Genomic DNA, 20,980 nt, shown 5'->3' with positions numbered 1-20,980 from the left:
AACCCTCTTTCCTCCTTTTGCCTAGGTCAGGTTGGGTCCTGATGTTGACGTGTAAGCTTAAGCCATTGTGTTGAGCATATTCTTTGCTCTCTTCCTCTGCCAGCATGTTACTGATGCATTCAGTATCTCTGTATTTGTGACTGTAAATATTAATGGCATGTTTGCTTCTGGTTATCATGCTTAAAAACAATTCTATGGCCAGTATCACTCTTAAAAACAATTCTATGGCCAGTCATGCGCTCACCTTCAGAAGTAGTACTCAGGCTATGCATTTCCTAGCAGTTGACTAGTGTATAAAAGGATAGACAACCCAAGATATCACAAAATAATGTCTATTGGTCCTGATAGCATTCTTTCAGCTCACTTACCATGTCAGTAACTTTTAGATGGCCATATGAAAAAACAATAGCATTGGGTGGATTTGCTACTGGTAGGAGGAATGCAAATGAAGTACACAGAGTAGAAGGTAACAAAATATAAAGAGGGTTGACTTGAATGGCTTCAGCCTGTTGGAAAAGATAAAAAGGAGTCTAAGTAAAATTTTGAGATAGGCATCAAAATGAGCAAAATTATTATAATAAACTTTCCCAGAAGCAGATTGAAATATAAAGACATAAAATTATATATACATAAATGCAGTTATAACTGGAAGAATACTTTTTAGAAAACGTATCTTCCTCTTATCATTGTTTATATGGTGATTGGCGTCCATTTAAGCATTATAGCTCAGTTCATTTAGAAAATAAAGTATCATTTATTCCAGAAACAAAATTAAAACAGCAGCTGCTTATTACTGATCTAGTGCTAAGTACTGTGCTAAGTGTGTATATATATATGTTATATATGTTATATATATAATATATATAATATATATGTAAAATTTAACATATATATAATTTATAACATAATAACTTTGTATATTTATATATATAATTTAAATTTCACTACAACCTTAAAAGATCATAACTGTAGCCCCAAATAGCAGATGAAGAAACTGAGGTCCATAAAGGTTAAAGTAACTGATCCAAACACATAGCTGGCAAGCAGTAGAGCTTACATAGGTCTCAGATCCCTCTGGCTCCAAAGCTTCTCATCATTCCATTAACTTTACTACCTCTGTGACATATATAATTTAAAATTTTCTTAGGGATCATCACAGAAGAGTTACTACTATTCTTAATTTATCACATGATTTTTTAACTGCTCCATGTTGAGAAATAAAAACCAGAAAAAACCCAAAATTGTATTTTACCAACATAACCTGCCTGCATTTCTTTTCTAATTTGAAGCAGCTCAAGAATGCCAACATCTGCCCCTTGAGCTGGTAGCAGAACAATTCCAGAAGGGCAATCCTTCTTCATCCAAAGTGCTTTCCTTTCACCAAACTCATCTGTCCCAATAAGAAAAACATTTTACTTGAAGCTGTTTCTTGTAATTGCCAGCTAGTGGTGGAGAGGAAGAGAGACAGTCTTTCCCTCTCTCTCCTTGCAAATCTGCTTCTTACTTATCTTTTTAAATTCTTCCCTGGGCTGTAGAGAACTGCATCTAAGACATTTAAGCTTGAAGCCTGAAGTGTAAACATAGCTTTTTATTCCCTTGAAAATTACTTATATGAAGCACTTCTCAAAAATTCAAGACATCTTCTGGAGGGAGAAGTATCAGTGTTAGAGATCTAAATACTAAAGTTGCCAGGAAGCACTGAATCCCAAAGTCTTCTAGAGCTGGAAAGGATCTGGGCTGACCCTCCCGTTTATCTGCAAATGAAAAATATGGGCAGAAAGAAGGTAGAGGGTTCACTTAAGATCATGCTGCTTGAACATGGAAGAAAATAGTTCTCCTGAGTTGAGGTCGCCTAAGAAAGCATGAATGCAAATAAGGACCACTCTGTAAGTTACGTACAGGGGGACCATTTAGGACCCAAATGATTCCACACTGCAATATGAGAACACACAAAGTAGAACGCTATTCTTTCAATGAATAGTGTAAATAGGATAAATGAGATACTCACCAATGGAGACAGTATTGGAAGAAGGAGGGTAATGGTAGCTGGATTGCTGGCTACCTCTGTTAAAGATGTGACGAGCAAAGAAGATATCAGAATTATTAGCCAGACTGGTAATGAACCTAGAGGAGATAATTTATTTCCTATCCATTTAGATAGTCCTGACTCCTAAAAGAACAAATTTGCGATATTTAGTATTCATTAATAAGTCATTTAATCAGACATTTAAATATATTAAAAAGCATTATTTGATCTAAGAACTTAGTTTCTAAAGTATAATTTTAATCTTTCATGTTTTTCTGTGGTTTGTTAGATCTAGGTGGGTTTGACATGGAAAAGTTCTCAATTATTCTCATTTTAATATACCAACATGCTTTAGGAAGTTTGAATTGTCTTCCTACATCTTTTCAATTAAATTTTAATTATATCTAATTAATATATGTGGGTATAACAAGCCATGTAGTACTAGAGGGCTTTAAGAAAAGAGCAGCCTTTCTGGTCTACCTCTGTCCACATTTGTGTTCCCCAGAGGCAACAACTTTCATCTATATTAGCTATTTATAACCATGTTTTTGTGTTGATAGCTATTTTACAAAATTCTACTTTTTCGTCTTTCTAAATTTTCAAATGTAGACATTATTTACTGATTTCCTAATACGTGCATGAGAATTCAGCTTTCTAACACCTTCCACCATACATATATTCCCTGTCCCCACCCCCCATTCCCTTACACTCATATATCAACATTTTTGGTTAAATCAATATTTGAAGTTTGCCATTATGATTATATGGATATCGTTCACAACTGAGCCACTTAGTGTACTGTGATTGCTTTCACTTTTTTGTTTTACTTTTTGTTTATTCGTTTTTCCAGGAAATAATTTCCCTATTCTTTTGTTTGCTTAGTTTTCTAAGTATCTATCACTAATTCTCCAGTACACTCTCCAGTAAAAATGGAAAACTCCTCACAAGTAGATAAAAATTTCAGTTAATTGTTCTTTTTCATTTTCCCTAATGGAGGTGTCAATTTTGTAGTATTCCCTTCTCCTGCTCCATTGGGACTAGTTGCTCTTTAGATCTACTTTACTGTTAGAAAGAGACTTCTCTTCACTAGCATACTATGGATTCTCTTCACCTCTCTCTGATGTGGGAATCCTTTCTTCTTAACTTCTTTGTGTTGGTGGGCCACAGGACCACATCTTCTGTAGCTTCCTGTTAATTGGTGCATGGGAAGTAAACTTTTTTAGTCTCTGCATGTCTGAAAACCTCTTTCTTTTCTTTTCACATTGCTTTGATAGTTTAGCTTTTGTAGAATTCTAGACTTGAAAAAATTACCACTCCAGATAATTATTGCTCCACTTCCTGTGGATTCCAGTTGGGTTCTTTAGAAGCCGGATAATGTTCAGATCTTGGATTCATTGTACATAATACAGAAAAATCAGCCACAGTCAAATTAATAGGTATATTATTCTATTTTTCTCCCACAAATGGAAGGGAAAATCCTCCATTTGTGAGATTTCAGTGAGCTGCTGCATGTGTGAATCTGTATGCTCATGACAAAGTAGGATGGACATCAGAAATGCTCTAATTACAAGCAGACTACCCTCAGATCAGAAGTTGACAAAAACATTGCCAGATGTGATAGCCAGATATTATGTATATTATTTGCAGTTCTGACTTACGTTTTTGTTTGTTTTGGGTTTTTATTTTTTATTATTTTATTTTTATTTATTTATTTTTTTGGCCACACCGCGAGGCATGTGGGATCTTAGTTCCCTGACCAGGGATGGAACGCATGCCCCCTGCAGTGGAAGCGCAGAGTCCCAACCACTGGACCACCAGGGAATTCCCTGGGTTTTGTTTTTTAGATGGAAAAAGGCTATTTACCATTTAAATCAAATTCATCTTTAAATATATTTTAAGAATGGATTTTATCTACATCTGATTAGATACAGCTGGAAAAGATTACACCACATATTGTCCCTCGTCTCTGGAAGCCACTGGGATCATATCAAAATCCTACATGAGGTGGTTTGGTACTGGGTTCTCAGTAGTTCTCTCTGTCCAGAATCTCTAAGTCCTCGGTTCTATGAAATTTCTTATGTTATTTTTGGGAAATGGCCTTCTATTTCTATTTTCTTTCTTCTTTTTTTCCCCTTCTCTTTCTGAAGCTATTATTGATCAGGTGTTGGACTGATACTCTAATTTTCTTATTGTTTTTTAATAATATTATTTTCTCTTCATCTTTCTGTTCTATTTTCTGGGATAAGTTCAAACTTCAATTTCTAACCCTGCTACTGAATTTAAAAATTCCTGTTATTCTATTTCTTATTTTCAGTGGCTCTTTCTTATTTTCTGTCTAGTCCATTAAAAAAAAAAATTACATTCTGGTGGGGGGGTGGTGGTGGTGGGATGAATTGGGAGATTGGGATTGACATATATACACCAATATGCATAAAATAGATAACTAATAAGAACCCTCTGTATAAAAAAATTAAATTAAATTAAATTAAAAAAAAGTTTCCAATGCATCCCCTGTGGAAATAAAATAGCCTATGTTCACAGAATTTTTCCAAAAAAAAAAAAAATTACATTGTTTTACTTTCGTGACTTTAATGTTTCTGATATCTCTTTGAAGCATCAATGAAAAATTCTGAAAGTTTTCTTTTACTTTATACATTTTCCTTGTCCTTTTGGTATTCTTTTTCTTTTTGCTTATTTTGTGTTACTGGTTGTTGTATCAGAGGCTTTCCCAACTGTCTGGTGATCCTGGACTACCTATTTATGTTTAAAAGGGAGGCGATAAAATCACGATTGGAAGCTCTTTGTGTCTCAGTGAAGATTGTTGAGAGGAAGACGTTACTATAGGTGACTGAACTGTAAGCCAGTGTCTCAATGATTCGATTTTTTACAGAGTAAATCTAAATTTTCTACCAGGGAGGAGAGAGGGCAGTTGTCTCTCTGTTCAGGACTGGAGGGAGTGTCTGGAGGGCTTACACCTCCCTACACACTTTTTAAACAATCTTCCATTTTTAGTGCTGGTTTTTCCTCTAGCTTTCAGTTAATCTGCTGCTTCCAATTCCTAAACTCTTCCAGAATCTTGTGGATGCATGTTAGTTTCTTTTTGGCTCTTTTTTTTTTTTTTTTGCAGGCCGTAGATTGAATCTTTTTCTACTTCTTTACTGTACAAAGTCATTGACCCCTCATGTATCTTCTTTCCATCTTCTAAATTTTATCAGTATCTCTTGTTATGTTATTGTTCCTGTCATTTATTCTTTGTCATTAGAGATTTATACTTTTTTGTTATGCTATTTCCATTTTAGTGGAGACCTGAGTCAAAGTGTTAAGTCCTCCATATTTAACTTAATAGAAAAATTTTGAGGAATGTGTGAAAATGGGAGAGGAGGAGTTGTCCACTGATAAGATTTTGAAGGTGACTATCAGTTCGTGAGAGTTCAATCATGTTGAACCAAAATCAAGGGGCATTTAAGAGAGAGGAAATAGCAATGAGGTGAATGCTTTAGGAGCTGCAATCTCACAGTTCCCGACTAGAAGGGTTATCTAGTTCTAGGCATTTGCCAAACTAATTACAGTTGGGAACAAAATTTTTAAAAAGTAACTGTCTCCAAATCTTTGTAAAACCAGTTTCTAGTGGAATAATTGTCCACAGCTATATTTTTGAATCTCATGGCTTCGAGCTGACCACTCAGAAATAGGGTGATTTGGGGTATCCCACAGAAACCTGATTCTTTGTACTAGGATTTTCACAGCAGAGTCCCTCCATGGTTTCCCTCATTCTTCCAGTGAGAGAGCCTAGTGCATCAGACTAAGTCCACACCTTTTCATTTCCTTCGATTTTGCTATTCTAGGGTCTGGCCAATGCTTTTTTTTTTTTTTTTTAAATTAATTAATTAATTAATTAATTTTTGGCTGTGTTGGGTCTTTGTTTCTGTGCGAGGGCTTTCTCTAGTTGCGGCAAGTGGTGGCCACTCTTCATTGCGGTGCGCGGGCCTCTCACTGTCGTGGCTCTCTTGTTGCGGAGCACACGCTCCAGACGCGCAGGCTCAGTAGTTGTGGCTCATGGGCCTAGTCGCTCCGCGGCATGTGGGATCTTCCCAGACCAGGGCACGAACCCGTGTCCCCTGCATTGGCAGGCAGATTCTCAACCACTGCGCCACCAGGGAAGCCCTGGCCAATGCTTTTAAAACCACTTTGAGTGACAGATATTCTGGGAAGGAGAGATGAACAAATTCACGTCAATGCTAGAATTGCTGATTCTGATTTCCTCACAATTCAAATTAGCAGACATAGGAATAGAAGTTATTTATTCTGAGAAACCTGATCTCATTACTACTGAGCTAGTAGAAAAGTGTATTTGTCTTCTATTTCTATCATTTACATTTGAACAGTCTATGAGGCAAGCCAAATCTAGACCTAAAATGACATTGTAAGGGGCACTCAGAACTGAGACAATTTCTAAGACTTTCACCTATTACTAAATTGCTGAAAACTCAGTATCCAAATATCATACAGAAGAATTGACAATGAAGTCAGAAGTAAAACCCAGTCTTCCCTTAGATTGTCAAGAATAGAACAGAACAGATAGTTATTTGTCTTGAAAAGTATAAAAATATAACTTTTCAGAAACTGAAGGGCTTGACATGATATCTCTCTCACCATCGTTTTTACTTTGATGACTGAATAAGGAAATGGAATGTCCATGAGTTTTGAGTGTTTCACAGAAGGCTACTAAGTCCCAAATAATTAGTTAAAGAGGAGAGGATTTCCATGGACTTTTTGGAGAAGATAATTTTCTTCTAGCAACCCTATAATGACCAGGGCAATTTCAAGGGACAAAGGCTTCCCCAGACTTCTACTTTATATCAACTGCATAGATGACAGGCCAAAGAAATAGCCAACTTTATTTCTCATGGTGATTTTGTTTCTTCCTACAATTAGACATAATACAATATTAAACATGGTTATGTGAAATTCTTTCTGGACTTCATTCAATAAGCATGTATGAAGTACCTTTAATGTATTTAATATGTAATAAATAATGTAATAAAGTACTATTGTTTCTCATTCTTCTTTGGCAACATTAGGACCATGATATACTGCAGAGACATCTGAGAGCTACTTAAATTCATCATGAAATAAGGTGAAGGTATAAACAAAAAAAATATGTACATATGATTTTTATATAAGATATTTTTCTTACTAAGCTGGTCTTCTAATATTATTTCATGGATTAAGAATTCTAATTTTCTTTTTTTCTTTTGATATGCTGGGACATCATAAACAATGATGTTTTATGCTTATAAAAATTCTTGAATTCTGAACTTACCTCATCTGTGTGGTACAGTTACTGCATGGCTACTGAAATCTGCATCATTACAATGAAAGGATGAAGTCGAGCATACCAAAAGCTTGACTGTCTTTGCGTTCTTCTTTCGAACAGTCTAGTTAATTGCTAACTATCTTAGACACAGAGTATTACCTCACAGCCATCTGCCAAGGCAAACCCTCCACCAACAAGAATGGCTATATCCCAGGGCATGAATGACTGGAATTCTTTCCAAGTAATCAGTGGAGAGTAATCAGAAGCAACTGAAAAACAAAAGTCCTACAGTTACACATTGCTTAAAATATGGCAATATGACATTGCTTATTATCCTAAATAGCCATCTCACAAGAAGTGTTTAATATTCTTGTATTGTTCTTAGATAGGAAACTTGATCTGGACTTTGAGTAATTTCCATCTGGCCTAGGTATAACATTATATTATAAAAAAAGAAAAATATCCATAACTTGTAAAAATCCTTTCTATTTTATTATAGAATAAATTTAGATAAATAACATTGTCATATATAATACTATTCATTCATTCATTTGTTCATTCATTCCACTAACATCTTTGCCTACTGTGAGTCACAAGTGCATTGGGCTGTACTGTCCTTTGCTATGTGAGATGTCTGTAATACGCCATTGGTTCAACAGCATCAGTGGAACATTATAATTATTATTCACTCATATCTATTTGAATATTTTATTGTTTTTTCAAATCATGAGGAGGGTCATGATAGATTCACCAGAATTTCTGTTTAAAATAATTCGAAGTTCAGATTTTAAAATTTATGTATTATTCATGAGACCCTTAAAATGCTCATAAAGCAATAATCATAAGGATTTCTCTTGATATTTGGGTCCTGATAGCTCCATTGATTTGCTTAGAAATAACATCATCCACGAACACATTATGCCTATTTAACATTTGTGTGTAACAGGCAAGCTTCTACATGGTGAGGTTTTAAGGTTACTAATAAGTCCCCTTCCTGTCTCCTTATCCCAAACCTAAACCAAACCTACCCTCACTGTTGATGGAAATTTTGCTATTTCCTGCTCGAATTAAAGCCATATATCCTGTCAAAATGCAAACATCTCTGAATGTACCTCTCATCTAAAACTGAACATTTTATGTCTTATTTGGCATTTAAAAACCTAGTGTGAATGAGTTTATCAGGGAGAAGAGGAGCTGAAGAATGAGAAGGGAGAGGATGGTGGGTAGGGCAAGGCTCTTTCTGAGAAGGGCACCCAGATGTGGGAGCCAGAGGAGTTAAGCCAAGCATAGCACTTGCCACTGCAAGGCCTTAGGGCTTTGATTGCAATGGTCAGAGTCCTCAGAGTCTCACAGGAATCATTGCTCTATGTTACAACACCTCCTTATAACACATTTGAGATATTCTAGTCTCAAGTGAAGAACAAAAGGCATGTATTTCTACACTATACTGTTTACATATATCATGTCCTGGAAATGTGACCCATTAGTCATTTATCTATTCTGACTCAAGGAGGCAGGTGGCCCAACCCAACTGCATGACTCCCAGTTCCATCCCAGCAGATAAATAAAAAATAAATAAATAAATAAATAAAGGATGAATGAAAAACCAACAAAAACCTACAACTCTGCTAGGCCATTTCCAAACAATCTTAAACCATTTTCCCATATTGACAACATATGAATCTGACTACCCAAAATATGCTGTGCTAGTATAAAGCACAGGCATGGATGGATCCTGTGTTTAAGAAGTGTGTGTGTGTTGGGGACAGGATGGGTATACGCACATAAACACACACACTTTGTTGTCCATGTGTTATAAAGACAATGAATGCTCCCACTGAATGTGGTTTGTTTCAACTGTGACACTAGGTTATGGCTAAGTGTGGGCTTGATTTGCATTTTCTCCAAGGCTACTTATGAGGCTGTAAATACTCTTTCCCTTGAAACTCCTCACCTTTTTAGATCCTCAGTATTTATTACCAAGGGCCCATCTTGAAGTATGCCTTCCAAGTTCTTTTTCCTACGTTTGCCAATAGTAAGATTAATTCCGATTATGACCGGGGAAGTGGGTACATGGCAGACCAAATAGTATCACCCATAGCAGAATCCTAAATAACCATGGTGCATAAGGAAATCTACTTCTAGCTTCTGCAAAGTAAGATAATCCTTCGTATAAGGAGAGGATGTGTGCCGTCTGTAGGGGTTGCAGTGTATAAACAGGAGATGTAAGCCAGGGGGCTGTGTCCATGTCCATTCCTTCTGTTCTACGTGTTAACTGAAACCAAGGGAATTTTGTATTTTTGCCCTTCTGTCAAATTCATTCAGAATTATAAATAATACTCAACCAGTTTCTCCTGTAGGTATAGTTTTGGTCAATCTCTTAGCTGGGATAAGAAAGAACAGGAGTCCTACAAGTAAGGCAACAGTTGAATCTGTAGCAAAACCGGGATACCTGAAAAAAGACACGTGTGTGCATTAAAAAATGCCATCAAGAATTTGTATGAACTAAGCACCAACTGATTACGCTGATAGCATACAAGTAGAAGTGGTGGTATTGCTAATTTATTCTGGATAATCTGCTCTAAAATCTATAATTCCTAAATAAGTATGTAACTTAGTGGGACTGAAAATCTCAGATCACATTCCCATTGTTTTCATATATATCTCCTTATTTTTAAAACCATGTATACATATGTTGATATACTAGGCCAAGAGTTCACTTTTAGGTAAAGCTGACAGATCTGGTAAATAACTTCTTTGAATTATTTCTTTAATTTTATTGGTAAAGCATTGAGGTTGAAACAATAGGCCAAATCCTGTATAACTGATTTATAAAAGACTACTATTGAATTGTGGCACGGCATGGATATTTTGAGTGTCCTTTAAAACTCTTCTGTAAATTGTGAAAAGGAATTGATCTGTTTTTCTAAGATATAACATCTGCTTCTGTGTTTATAAGCCCTGGCCATATCTTACAAATGAAATCACCCATTTAATGCTTTGCACCCTGTGAAACTCAATCAAGGATATTAATTATTAGAATGGCTTTGAGGTACTCATAAATGATCACTGAACAAATTAAGAGTTATTCAGGAACAGATGGGGTCTCAGAATCACCAGGCCATTCCAGCAAGTTAAACAGGTTCCCAGAAGCCCCAACAGTTAAGAAGTACCTGGAGACCAAATATGAATGAAACAGGCATAAATAATTAGAAATCAGTTTAAAAGTTAGCATATTAACTAGTGAATCTTTGTAGTCTGAAAAGAAGTACGTACACCCTAAAAATTATTTTGCTACCTTGTAACTCAGCAATGCATACATAGTATAGAGACTCTTTATTCCTGTAATTTATTTGAACAATTTACATAATCAAGGAAATGCATTATTTTATTCAGTCTGACAATTTTATAAAGCAGTCTGTTTTCCCCAAATACAGATTTTCTTTATTTCATCGTGGAGTAAAAAGCTGCCTTGGTGTAATTTATTCAGCAGACTTAACCCATACTTATTATTTTATTGTTCCTTATTTCAGTTATAATTTTGGTTGAATTTTTGCCAAATTAGGTCAGGCATCATGTAATCTGATTTTGCTTTATATGAAAAGACATATTGAATTCCTTCCAGGTTCAAACAGATGGAATGAAAACATGAGGTGGTAGCTATAAATCTAGATTTATCATTCTAGCTTTGGAAACTCTAAATGCCTAAAACCTCTACATTACAAATGTATTCTACAGAATATATACTTTAAATAAAATCAAGCCATAAATACAGAAATAACTGCTTTTTAAAAGACTTTTAAAACTACTATCATTTTATTTATTATTAGTTTATTTTATTTTGGTTTATAATGAACTAAGGTTGTCTCAGTATTACAAAATATTAAGCTTATGCAAATTTTATTTGCTTTGGCAATTTATACATCTGTATATCTTCAAATCCCTTCCTCTTTCAAAGCTTTGTTTCTTTTCTTATTGTTTTCTCTCAGAATTCTAGATAACATGAGCACCTCCCCAAAGCAAGTACGCCTTGTTTTCCTGCTACAAAAAAAACGTCTCCTGAATTACATTTTCCTCCCATAAGGAGTAGAAATTAGAAGCTGATTATATTAAATTTCCTATTGGGATTTCTGCCTGGTTTTTATTACCCATTGTCTGATTTCATTTGGTTTTTACATACTGGTGTTTAGAGAAGACTCTGCCTCTCTAGAATGATAGGAGTGGGATTTTTAAAAGGAGGAAGAATTATTTTTTCTGTTGGTCTAGGTCCAATTCCAAAACTGTAAAGTTCGAATCAAACTATTAAACAATAGTTTGCTTTGAATAGCTTGCTTTGAATGATTGGATACTGCCTTTTGTTTGGACTTCTTGAGATGAAACGTTTTTGTCCTAATGGAAATAAAAAGTTTATAAAGCTGCAGCTGATCCTTTGAAACATGTACCACACTGCATTGCTGCACTTGTGTGCTCACTAGGAATTGGGACGCCGACTTGGCAGCTTTAAAAAAATGTTGGCAATGCCTACATAAGCAGAAGGCTCTGATGCAAGAATTTCTTCATTCCATGTGGGCAGAATAGATCTGACTCAAATGTTTTTGGTTTCTACCCCCACTACATGGATTTTTGCTGGGGGATGTGAGACAGGAAGTTCAAATCAGAGATCTGCTGAATTTAGGATCCAGAGGACTTCAGTGAAAGACAGATTTGGGAATGTAAATCTCAAAACCGAAGTATTTATATTGACATGTAGGATGGTCCTTAATTTAGAAAATTATGCTACAATCTTCCCCCTCACTTCACATGACTCAGCAATGTCTGCTGGGATATTAGACACTGAGAGATAAAATTAACTCTGACCCAGCTTCTAACATTAGTTTGTAAACTCAGTCTTATTGCTTACTCAGGAATTCCTTATTTATAAAATAGGGGCAGGGATGGATTTATAGTGAATTAATACAAAAATGGACATCAATAGAGGAAAAGACAAAATATGAACCAAATAAATAACCCTCCATAGAAATAAAAAAATTAAGCCAGCAAAAATCACAGAATATGAATTCATATCAGGTTACTAAGAAGCATTGAGTGGCATTGAGTTCACATAATAAACATTTATATTGCACTTCCTGTGGGGAGAAGCACAGCACTATTCTAATTAGCGCCATTTTACAGATGGAGAAACTGAGAGGTAAGTGACTTGCCCAAAGTAAGTGGAAGAGCCAGGAATGGAACCCAAGCAGTGTGGCTCCAAGGTCTATACTCCTGACCATTTTAAAACATAGCTTTCCTGCAAATCATATTTCTAATTTTGTAAAGATGAAAATAGCCTTGTCTGAAGGAGACTTATCTTTAGTTACAGGGTAGTTTGGTTACCTTGTTTGCTGCCTTACCCTAGATTTCATTCCTTATCTTTTTTTTTTTTCCTGAAAAGATAAGAATTAAAAAAATCTTTTTGATGGAAAGGAGGAAAAAAAAATCTTATACAGTTTTTCAGAGTTATAGGAACCACTTAGGAGAAAAGCATAATATAAAACAGGAAGGGTTGACAAACATAACATGTAATGCTTACTCTGAAAAAAGCACGGACCAACCAGGCATAAACCCAGGATCTCGGCTGAACCATAGCAGGGCCATTACAATGAAGAGGACTAAGGTCACAATTTCTTGATACCTGTGGGAAAATTCCAATCCTTTCATTTATTTTTCTCAGTCAGGACATTTGTAGAAACTCCCTGAACTATTGTCAGAAGTAGTCTTAGCAGAACACTAAGCACTGTAAAAACCTGATGTATCAAGTATTTAAGGGAATTTGCAGTTAGAAAGGGGCTTTACTCCTCTGTGGGCCTTTCAGCTTCTTGTCCTAACACCTGGTAAGTTTTAGTTAGACAAGGTATGTATTTTATCATGTTGAGTTATATTCACAAAGGTTAGAACATTCAGGGCCCTTATCAAGTGTAATAAATACACTAAGACAATTATGCACATATTTGCCTTTAAACAAATACTTGCAGTATAAGCAGCATCTCTCTGTGTGTTTGTTTGCTTGCGTGTGTGTGTGTGTGTGTGTGTGTGTGTGTGTGGTGTGTGTGTGTATGTAACTTACCTTATTGGTCCAAGTTTTTGGTATTGTTGTTTAATAACCTCAGCACAAGCTTTTTGTTTGGCTGTTGCGGTTTTGCCACACCGTGCCATCTCCTTAAAGCTGAAAAGAATAATTAAGCCTGTTAAGCAAAGAATTCTCCCTTTATAGAAGATACTTGTGTCAAAGCGTCAGAAAATACACATCTCCCTGCTGATAACAAAAAGCTGTGCTTTTTGCCTATACCCCTGTCTCCTTTGAATTTCTTCTCCCCTTTTTTTCTGTTTTTTCCTGGTTTGCTTAATTTTCAATGCTTAACTTTCATTCCATATCTTCCATGACATCATCCACTGATCTCTTCCAAGTCCTTTTGCACCACTGGAATTTTGCTATGTACCACTCATCTCTAAGTTAATACTTCATTATATACCTGATTGTTATATATTTTAATATATTTCTTAAGTATCTTGATTGTTAATTTTCACACATGTATAAGTTTTATCTCACTAGTGAGGAAACAAATTATTAGGGGGCAGGGGCAGTATCATGGATTTTTTTTTTGGCCCAGTATCTCTAAACACTGACATACACAGTAAATAGTTGATTCATTAACTCAGTACCTCTGTCAAATTTATGAGATAGTTGGTTGTTAGATCCATCAGTTTTCACAAAATATGCTAAACTCCAGTTATACACTAGGGCACAGAAGTCACATACACTGAAGATGAACAGAGTTCAAACTAGGTCTATTCTCAGAACTAAAACCGATTCTATTAGATTTTTATTTTTTGAGTTTCTTTACTCCTTATGTCCTAATAGCATCAACCAGATAATTTTCCAATTTACTTCTAATAGTAACTGTCAGTCTCTATTTCTTTTAGCTGCTTAATTTAGTGACCTCTTTCTCCTGTGACTAATTTTCCTATCCTGAAGTCCAGGGTCTTCAAAACCTTGAACAGTTTTTTGTGAAGTGCTGCTCTAAACCTTGATTTAAAAAAAAAAAAAAAATCCCTCCAGTGGAAGAAACAAATGGGAAAATGGCCAGATTCTTACAGATTATCTCTTGGAATGTATATGAGTAGCTCAGTTAGATTATATGTTGGTATAGAAAGGACTTCCGGGTATATATCTAAAGACATTGACATCTAGATCTTGAAGAGATATCTGCATTCAAATATCCATTGCAGCATCATTCACAACAGCCAAAATATGGAAACAACTCAAATGTCCATGGATGGACAAACGGATAAAGAAAAAGTGGTGGTATATACATATAATGGAATATTATTTACTTATAAAAAGCAATAAAGCACTGATACATGCCACAATATGGATGGACCTGGAAGACATGATGCTGAATGAAATAAGTCAGACACAGAAAAACAAATACTGCATGATCTCACTTATATGTGGAATCTAAAACAGTTAAACACATAGAAGTAAAGAGTAAAATGGTGATTGCCAGGGGCTGGGGTAAGGGGAAAATGGGCAGGTGTTGGCCAAAGGGTACAAAGTTTCAGTTATGCAAAATAAGTAAGTTCTGGAGATCTCTGTACAAAATAAAGCCTATGAAGAATAATACTGTATTATATACTTAAAAATTTGCTAAGAGGGTAGATGTTATATGAAGGGCTTTTACTACAAAAGGAAAAATGAAAAAAACCCAAAAAGCAAAGGAGGTGGGAGGAAACTTTTGGAAGTGATGGATAAGTTTATGGCATTGATATTGATGGTTTCATGGGTGTATGTTTATCTCCAAATACAGTAAGTTTTGTGTACATTTAATATCTACAGCTCTTTGTATGTCAGTCATACCTCAATAAAGCAGTTTTTTAAAAAAAGAAATCAGGGACATTTTCTTCTGTAAAATTGCTGGGGTAAACATTGATATTTTGGGGAAGGCAGCTATCACACAAAGACACATTTCATTTATTTATTTTTCTGTAACTCTGCTACTCAGATTTGTTTGGACTGTTACTCCCTGTGAAGGATCAGAGTTTCCTCAATTCGTAAGTCATCCATCCTACATATTCATAATCACCCTCATGCACACACAACCCCCAGTGAACATGATTGGTTGTTGTGTTTAAGATCAATGAGGTAATACTTAATTTTTATAGCCTCAATTCAATTATGACTAGTGCCAGTCTTGAAGTTTTTCCCTTTGTCACAATATAAATCCTACCATTAAAAAAGAAACTGATCCATGGACCGCCTTGAGAACCATCTGTAGAATTAAAAAGTAGAGTTAAAAAAAAAGATGAGTCTCCTTAGAAACTGTTTTCTACCCAGTAGACTGCTATGTATTTTGTCACTTTGGTTGGGGATAATCAATAGTTAAGTCAAAAGCCATACTGGCTTTGCTACAAATGAAGGTTAATGCCTTCACAAAGGAACAGATGAAGCATATGACAATGCATCAACCTCTCCTTTTAAATAAATTCCGTGGCACTGATAGATGAACTTCACTTCCCGAGTAGGTTGGGGTCATTTATGATGGGTGAGTTAACTGTGTTAACAGCCAACACGCTAATCAGAATGTATGGTGGCCTGCCAGGGGAGGGGCTGATAGTTTCTGTTTGTCAATCTAAAACCTCTGGAGGTGAACAGCCTGGCAGACTGAAAAGGACACTGAAGAATTAGCTGGAGCATGAAACTGTGCCATGTCTAACCAACAGTGGACTGCCAGGGGACGGTTTCAACATGCTCTTGATCATGATTTATGGACTTGGCCTAATATATGCACTTCACAGGATGTTTTTCCTCATAGGGAAACACATTTCAGTACATCTGCCCTTTATCTTCTTGATTTCTCCTTTTTAAGTGGTGGACGACTTCAGAATAATGACAAGGGTTGCATACATATTTTATAAAGTCATTATATGCAGCAAAAAAAGAACGAAACAGCTGTGGGTCTGAGACCGGATGCTTTCTCTCTTGGTTTGGGATTCCTGTCCCCTGCATTCTGCTTTGCTACCTGTACGATTGAATAGGCCCCCAAAGGCTTGGATTTCCAGGAAGGGGCATTTAGTATGCAGCTAGCCTCTCCCCACTAATGCCCACCTGCGGAAGGCGGTGACATTTCACACATTTGCTTCATCAGGAGGGCGACCTCACACTGCTCCCACAATCTGGACAAATAGATTTTTCAAAAAATCATCAGTACCATCTCCCCACTACTAACAGAATTGTGGCAGTTCTGGAGAAAAACCAGGAAGAGGAACGGAGAGAGAAGAGTATCAGTCCTTACATGACTAAGCTTGGAAAATTTGGGCACAGGCATGGAATACGACCTGATTGCAGTATTTTGCTGTTCAAAGGAAGTACAAAAAGCTGACTGCAGTCTCCCCTGCTTGGTGGATAACACGTTTTTTCATTCATAGGTCCTTGAAATTATTTAAATAAAACCCTATGAAAATGAAGTTGAATTTTTTTAGAAAAAAGAATACTCAAGGTTTGATATACAGCACTTTCCCCTTTCTTTTTGGAGTATTGTTATATATGTTGAATCTGTGATGCAGCATTTTAGATTTTGCTGTGGAGCCCTGTATAATTTTAAATGCTGGCTGTCATTTAAGTCATATAACTCATTGGTACTTATGAACCACCAACTTCAGTCCCAGCCGAAGAAACACTTGCAACTTCTCCTTGAATGCATGTATTTGACATTTTCCAGCTCTTGATTGATCAGTGTTTCCTACCTTGACTTCTCTGTATTCAACTAGGGCCCATCCGTGTTAGAATTACAGCATTGGAAGTGATCTTGCTGATCTTCCAGTTAAATTCTATGGTATTTAGTTGAAGATACTGAGACTGAGAATGGATCAGGACTTGCAAAGATCACTCATCTGGCTTGTGAGCAGCCACAGCTTTGTCCCTGATCTCCCGATTCCCAATCCAATATTCTTTCGTTTTTCAAGGACAAATCAATGTTGGTACTAGGATGAAGCAGGAAGCCCTGCGTATTACAGTTTAAAGTAAGTCGATAACCTGAGGAAATCCCCACATTAAACCAAGAGGAGAGACAAAACTTCTTAAAATAACACTTTAACAGGTTGGACTGGGTCCTCACCATAATGAGCTTCATATGCCCTTCTGGGCTATTAATGTCTTAATGGGTTGGGATCAAAGGAGACCAAGATGGATTTTCTGTCTGCAAACTCTCTTCCACAGTCAACACTGGTTAGGTGATATTCTAGAGGGTCCTTAATGTACGTGTTCATACGTGTCAGTTTTGTGGACAAGAGAAATGCAGAAATGCAGCACTCATGAAATAGGTGTAAAAGCCTTGGATGAGGGGCTGAGAACATGGAACCCAGACACCTTTATTTATCTGATTAACATGGAATATGTACTCACTTGAATCCTAAGAAAAGCCACTGAAGCCAGATCCATGACAAGAGGAGAATAATAATAGCAGCCGGGAAGGACATCAGAAACCATGATCCAAAGTTGATGCAGTGACAATCAGGGTAGCGCCTGTGTGAAAATATGGAAACATGTTCACAGAAGGAGTACAAGTGGAATCCTTTCTGATGGTCAGTGGGAAGCAGCACTTCCCATCTTTCCTGTGCCACCAGCCAAGAAGGAAGATGTGGGAGGTATTCACCATTAAATATAGAAGTTAGTTTTACTCCTCATCTCTTGAGTCTGTAACTGCATAGTTATTGCTGCTTCCCACAAAAACAAGAGTGGGCATGTTATGACTTTTGCTCCCTTTATTCAATCTGTAAGGAAGTGTTTGTGAAGGAACCTACCACGGTACCTGCTACTCATGGAAATGCACAAGAAATGGGTATGCATGGGTGTGTGCGTTTTGTTGTTCGTACTCAAATCATCAGTATATGAGTGAGGAAAGACAAATAAGCAGACTTGGGAACAGATGAGAATTAACTTAACAAAACTGAACGTGTCCATTACCATTTCGTCTTGGGAGCTGACATCCCAGACTCGGAAGGGACTCAGACCCCACCCGCGTTGTCTCTCAAAGCTGTTTCCCTCTCTGTTTCTTCTGCCCCAGAGCAACTGCAACCATCTTACCAGACATATTCTAGCCCTTTCTTCCTAGAATTAAACAGTGCTTTGGGGCTCAGTCAAACAGAATAAATCAGATAAAAATAATTAAAAGACCTGTGGAAAACATCAATTTTTTCCTTTCTCTCTCCTACTTATTTTCAGCTTTTTAGCTCACATAATAAGAAGACAATAGCAACAAAAAAAGGTCAGGTATAAGCACGGTTTCTTTGGTAACCTCACATTCATTGTTTCAAAATGTAGTCTAAATTTCATATAGTTATCTATTTTATGACTGTGTGGGAAAAAAAATGAAAATTTGAGAAACAGTTGTCTTTAAATTTTCTTCTTGAAGCAGTAACACAGAGTCAGAAATTGGAAAAGTACAGAATATAATACAGAAGTAATAAAAACACTGTTAACATTTTTAAAAATTATTTTTGAAATCACAAAATATAGAGAACTTTATAGAAATGACAGATTTTCAATATTTTTTTTCTATTTAAATCGTACCTTGTATTTTGCCACTTAAAAAAGATCATGTAAATAAATGAGAAGATTCATGCTACATGCCTCAACATAAGCCAAATTTATTTATTTTAGAGCACTCCTTCTATTTTAGAATGGTTCCTAAAAAATGCAAAGGCTGTTTTTAAAAAAACAAAATTAAGCTTTCAAAACTGCAGATTTCTAATGTTGTCTACAGTTTCTTTGAGCTGATCTCCCTGGGTCCTAGAGTTATCATTGGCAACTTGAGTATGATTCTATCTACTTTGAAGAGATCCTAGGATTAGCTTATATATTTATGCCATTAGAAAGTGACAAATGATAAGTAAAAAATGCTACAGAATACAGAGAATTGATGAATGGAAAAAAATGCTTTACCATGTCCATGAGGTTCTACTGAGAATTGCCTGCTTAAAAAAAAAATGTTGTTTTCAGTTGGAAAATAAATTAAGTGGGAAAAGGCTTAAGCTTTTCTCCCATCAATTTATTAGACTTGGATTACAGGTCAGTGGCCTATGTTATTTTGTTCAGCCTGAAGACATTGAGAAATGCTGCTTGGATTAGGTTCAAAACAATGCCCCAAACCCAATTTCATTTTTCACCATCTGTAGCTCATACCTTGAAATCAGGCTGCATTGTTCTCCCCACCCACTGCAGAGAGTCCTGTGAGATTTGACTGAAGAGGGGCTTTTCAAAATTTTTGCCTGGAGAGATAGGTCATTTAGAAAAATGAAAGCTTAAAAAAGCTGAACTCTGGGGGTTGTTTTGTTTGTTTTGTCTTTGTTTTTTAACTCAGTAGTCAGAAAGTAAACACCACGCAGGTGTAAATATTTTGAATGAAAGTGGAATGAGTGGCATACTCAGGATTAGTTTCACTGTGGTAGTTCTTTTCCCACTTCCTCATATCCTATAAGTGAAGGGACTGCAAGTATCTGCCTAAAGCAGATATAGATTTCTTCTATCATAAACTATGTTAAGTACATTTAATTCTAATAGAATCCTTTTCTTTCACCCAACACTGTGTTTTGGGTGTCTACCATGTGCCGGATAGTCTCCTAGTTTTGGGGATGTAGTAGTGAATTAGATGGACATAGTCCAGGCTCTCAGAGTTTACATTAAATGAAGAACACAGGCAATAAACAAACAGGTAAGCATATAATGAATCAGAAAATAAAATAGAATAATATGATAAAAAGTTATTAGGTGGAGGGAGAAATTTTACATAGTGTGACCAACAAAAGAGATAGTTGAGATGAGATCTAAATGGCAAGAAGGAGCCAGTCATGTAAATAACTGGGAAATAGCATTCCAGACAGAGGAAGTAGCAAGTACAAAGGCCCTGGGGTAGCAATGAGTTTGGAAGACCAGTGTGGCTGTGGGTAGTGAGCTAAGTTTACAGTCACATGAAATAAAGTCCAAGAAGTAGCCAACAGGGGTCAGATCATATATAACCTTGTAGGCCATCAGAAGGAATTTGGATTTTAATACTAATGCAATTAGGAGTAATTGGAACATAGTAAGTAAGCTAGTGACGTGATCTAATTTAAAATCTATGTAAAATTATGAACTTCATAAAACATGTTATCTAGGTGGATTGTCAAGATTGACCGTAACAAGAGTGGAAGTCAAGTGTGGTAGGCAGAGTTCCAAGATGAACCCCAAGAATCCTGCCCCTGGTATATATGCTTAGTATATTCCTTTCTCCTTCTGTGTGGACAGAACTTGTAAACAGGGCGAGATGTTATTCCTGGGATTAGGTTCTTTTATGGCTAAAGTGAAAGGATTTTACAGAGGTTCCCACAAATGGACTCTGAGTTAATCAAAAGGGAGGTTATCTTGGGTGGGCCTGACTTACTCAAGGGAGCCCTTAAAAGAGAGATTTTCCTGCTGGCCTAAAGAAGTGAGCTTCCATGTTGCCGAAGGAAGGGGCCATACGGCAAGGATCTAGGGGTAGCCTCTAGATGATGAGAGTGACCTTATGCCAATAGTCAGCTATAAAATGGGCACCTCAGTAATTCAAACACAACGAACTGAATTC

At 36.3% G+C, this 20,980-nt stretch overlaps 1 protein-coding gene across 3 annotated transcripts in view; it reads right to left on the bottom strand.

Moving 5' to 3' along the window:
* Window positions 1-20,980, bottom strand: part of SLC13A1 (solute carrier family 13 member 1) — a 208,408-nt gene that overhangs the window by 1,809 nt on the left and 185,619 nt on the right. For all 3 annotated transcript variants that reach the window (XM_059933493.1, XM_059933492.1, XM_059933494.1), the window contains 7 exons: window positions 17,782-17,901; window positions 13,447-13,545; window positions 12,913-13,014; window positions 9,689-9,795; window positions 7,503-7,612; window positions 2,009-2,170; window positions 369-506 (listed from right to left, as the gene is read on the bottom strand). In XM_059933493.1, coding sequence (XP_059789476.1) covers window positions 369-506; window positions 2,009-2,170; window positions 7,503-7,612; window positions 9,689-9,795; window positions 12,913-13,014; window positions 13,447-13,545; window positions 17,782-17,901 — 838 coding nt within the window. The remainder of the gene's footprint in view (window positions 1-368; window positions 507-2,008; window positions 2,171-7,502; window positions 7,613-9,688; window positions 9,796-12,912; window positions 13,015-13,446; window positions 13,546-17,781; window positions 17,902-20,980) is intronic.

Source organism: Balaenoptera ricei, chromosome 9, assembly GCF_028023285.1.
Source record: "Balaenoptera ricei isolate mBalRic1 chromosome 9, mBalRic1.hap2, whole genome shotgun sequence".
NCBI classification, from domain to species: Eukaryota; Metazoa; Chordata; class Mammalia; order Artiodactyla; family Balaenopteridae; genus Balaenoptera; species Balaenoptera ricei.
Note: the sequence above shows the minus strand (reverse complement) of the source record. Positions and strands in the feature narration are given on the sequence as shown.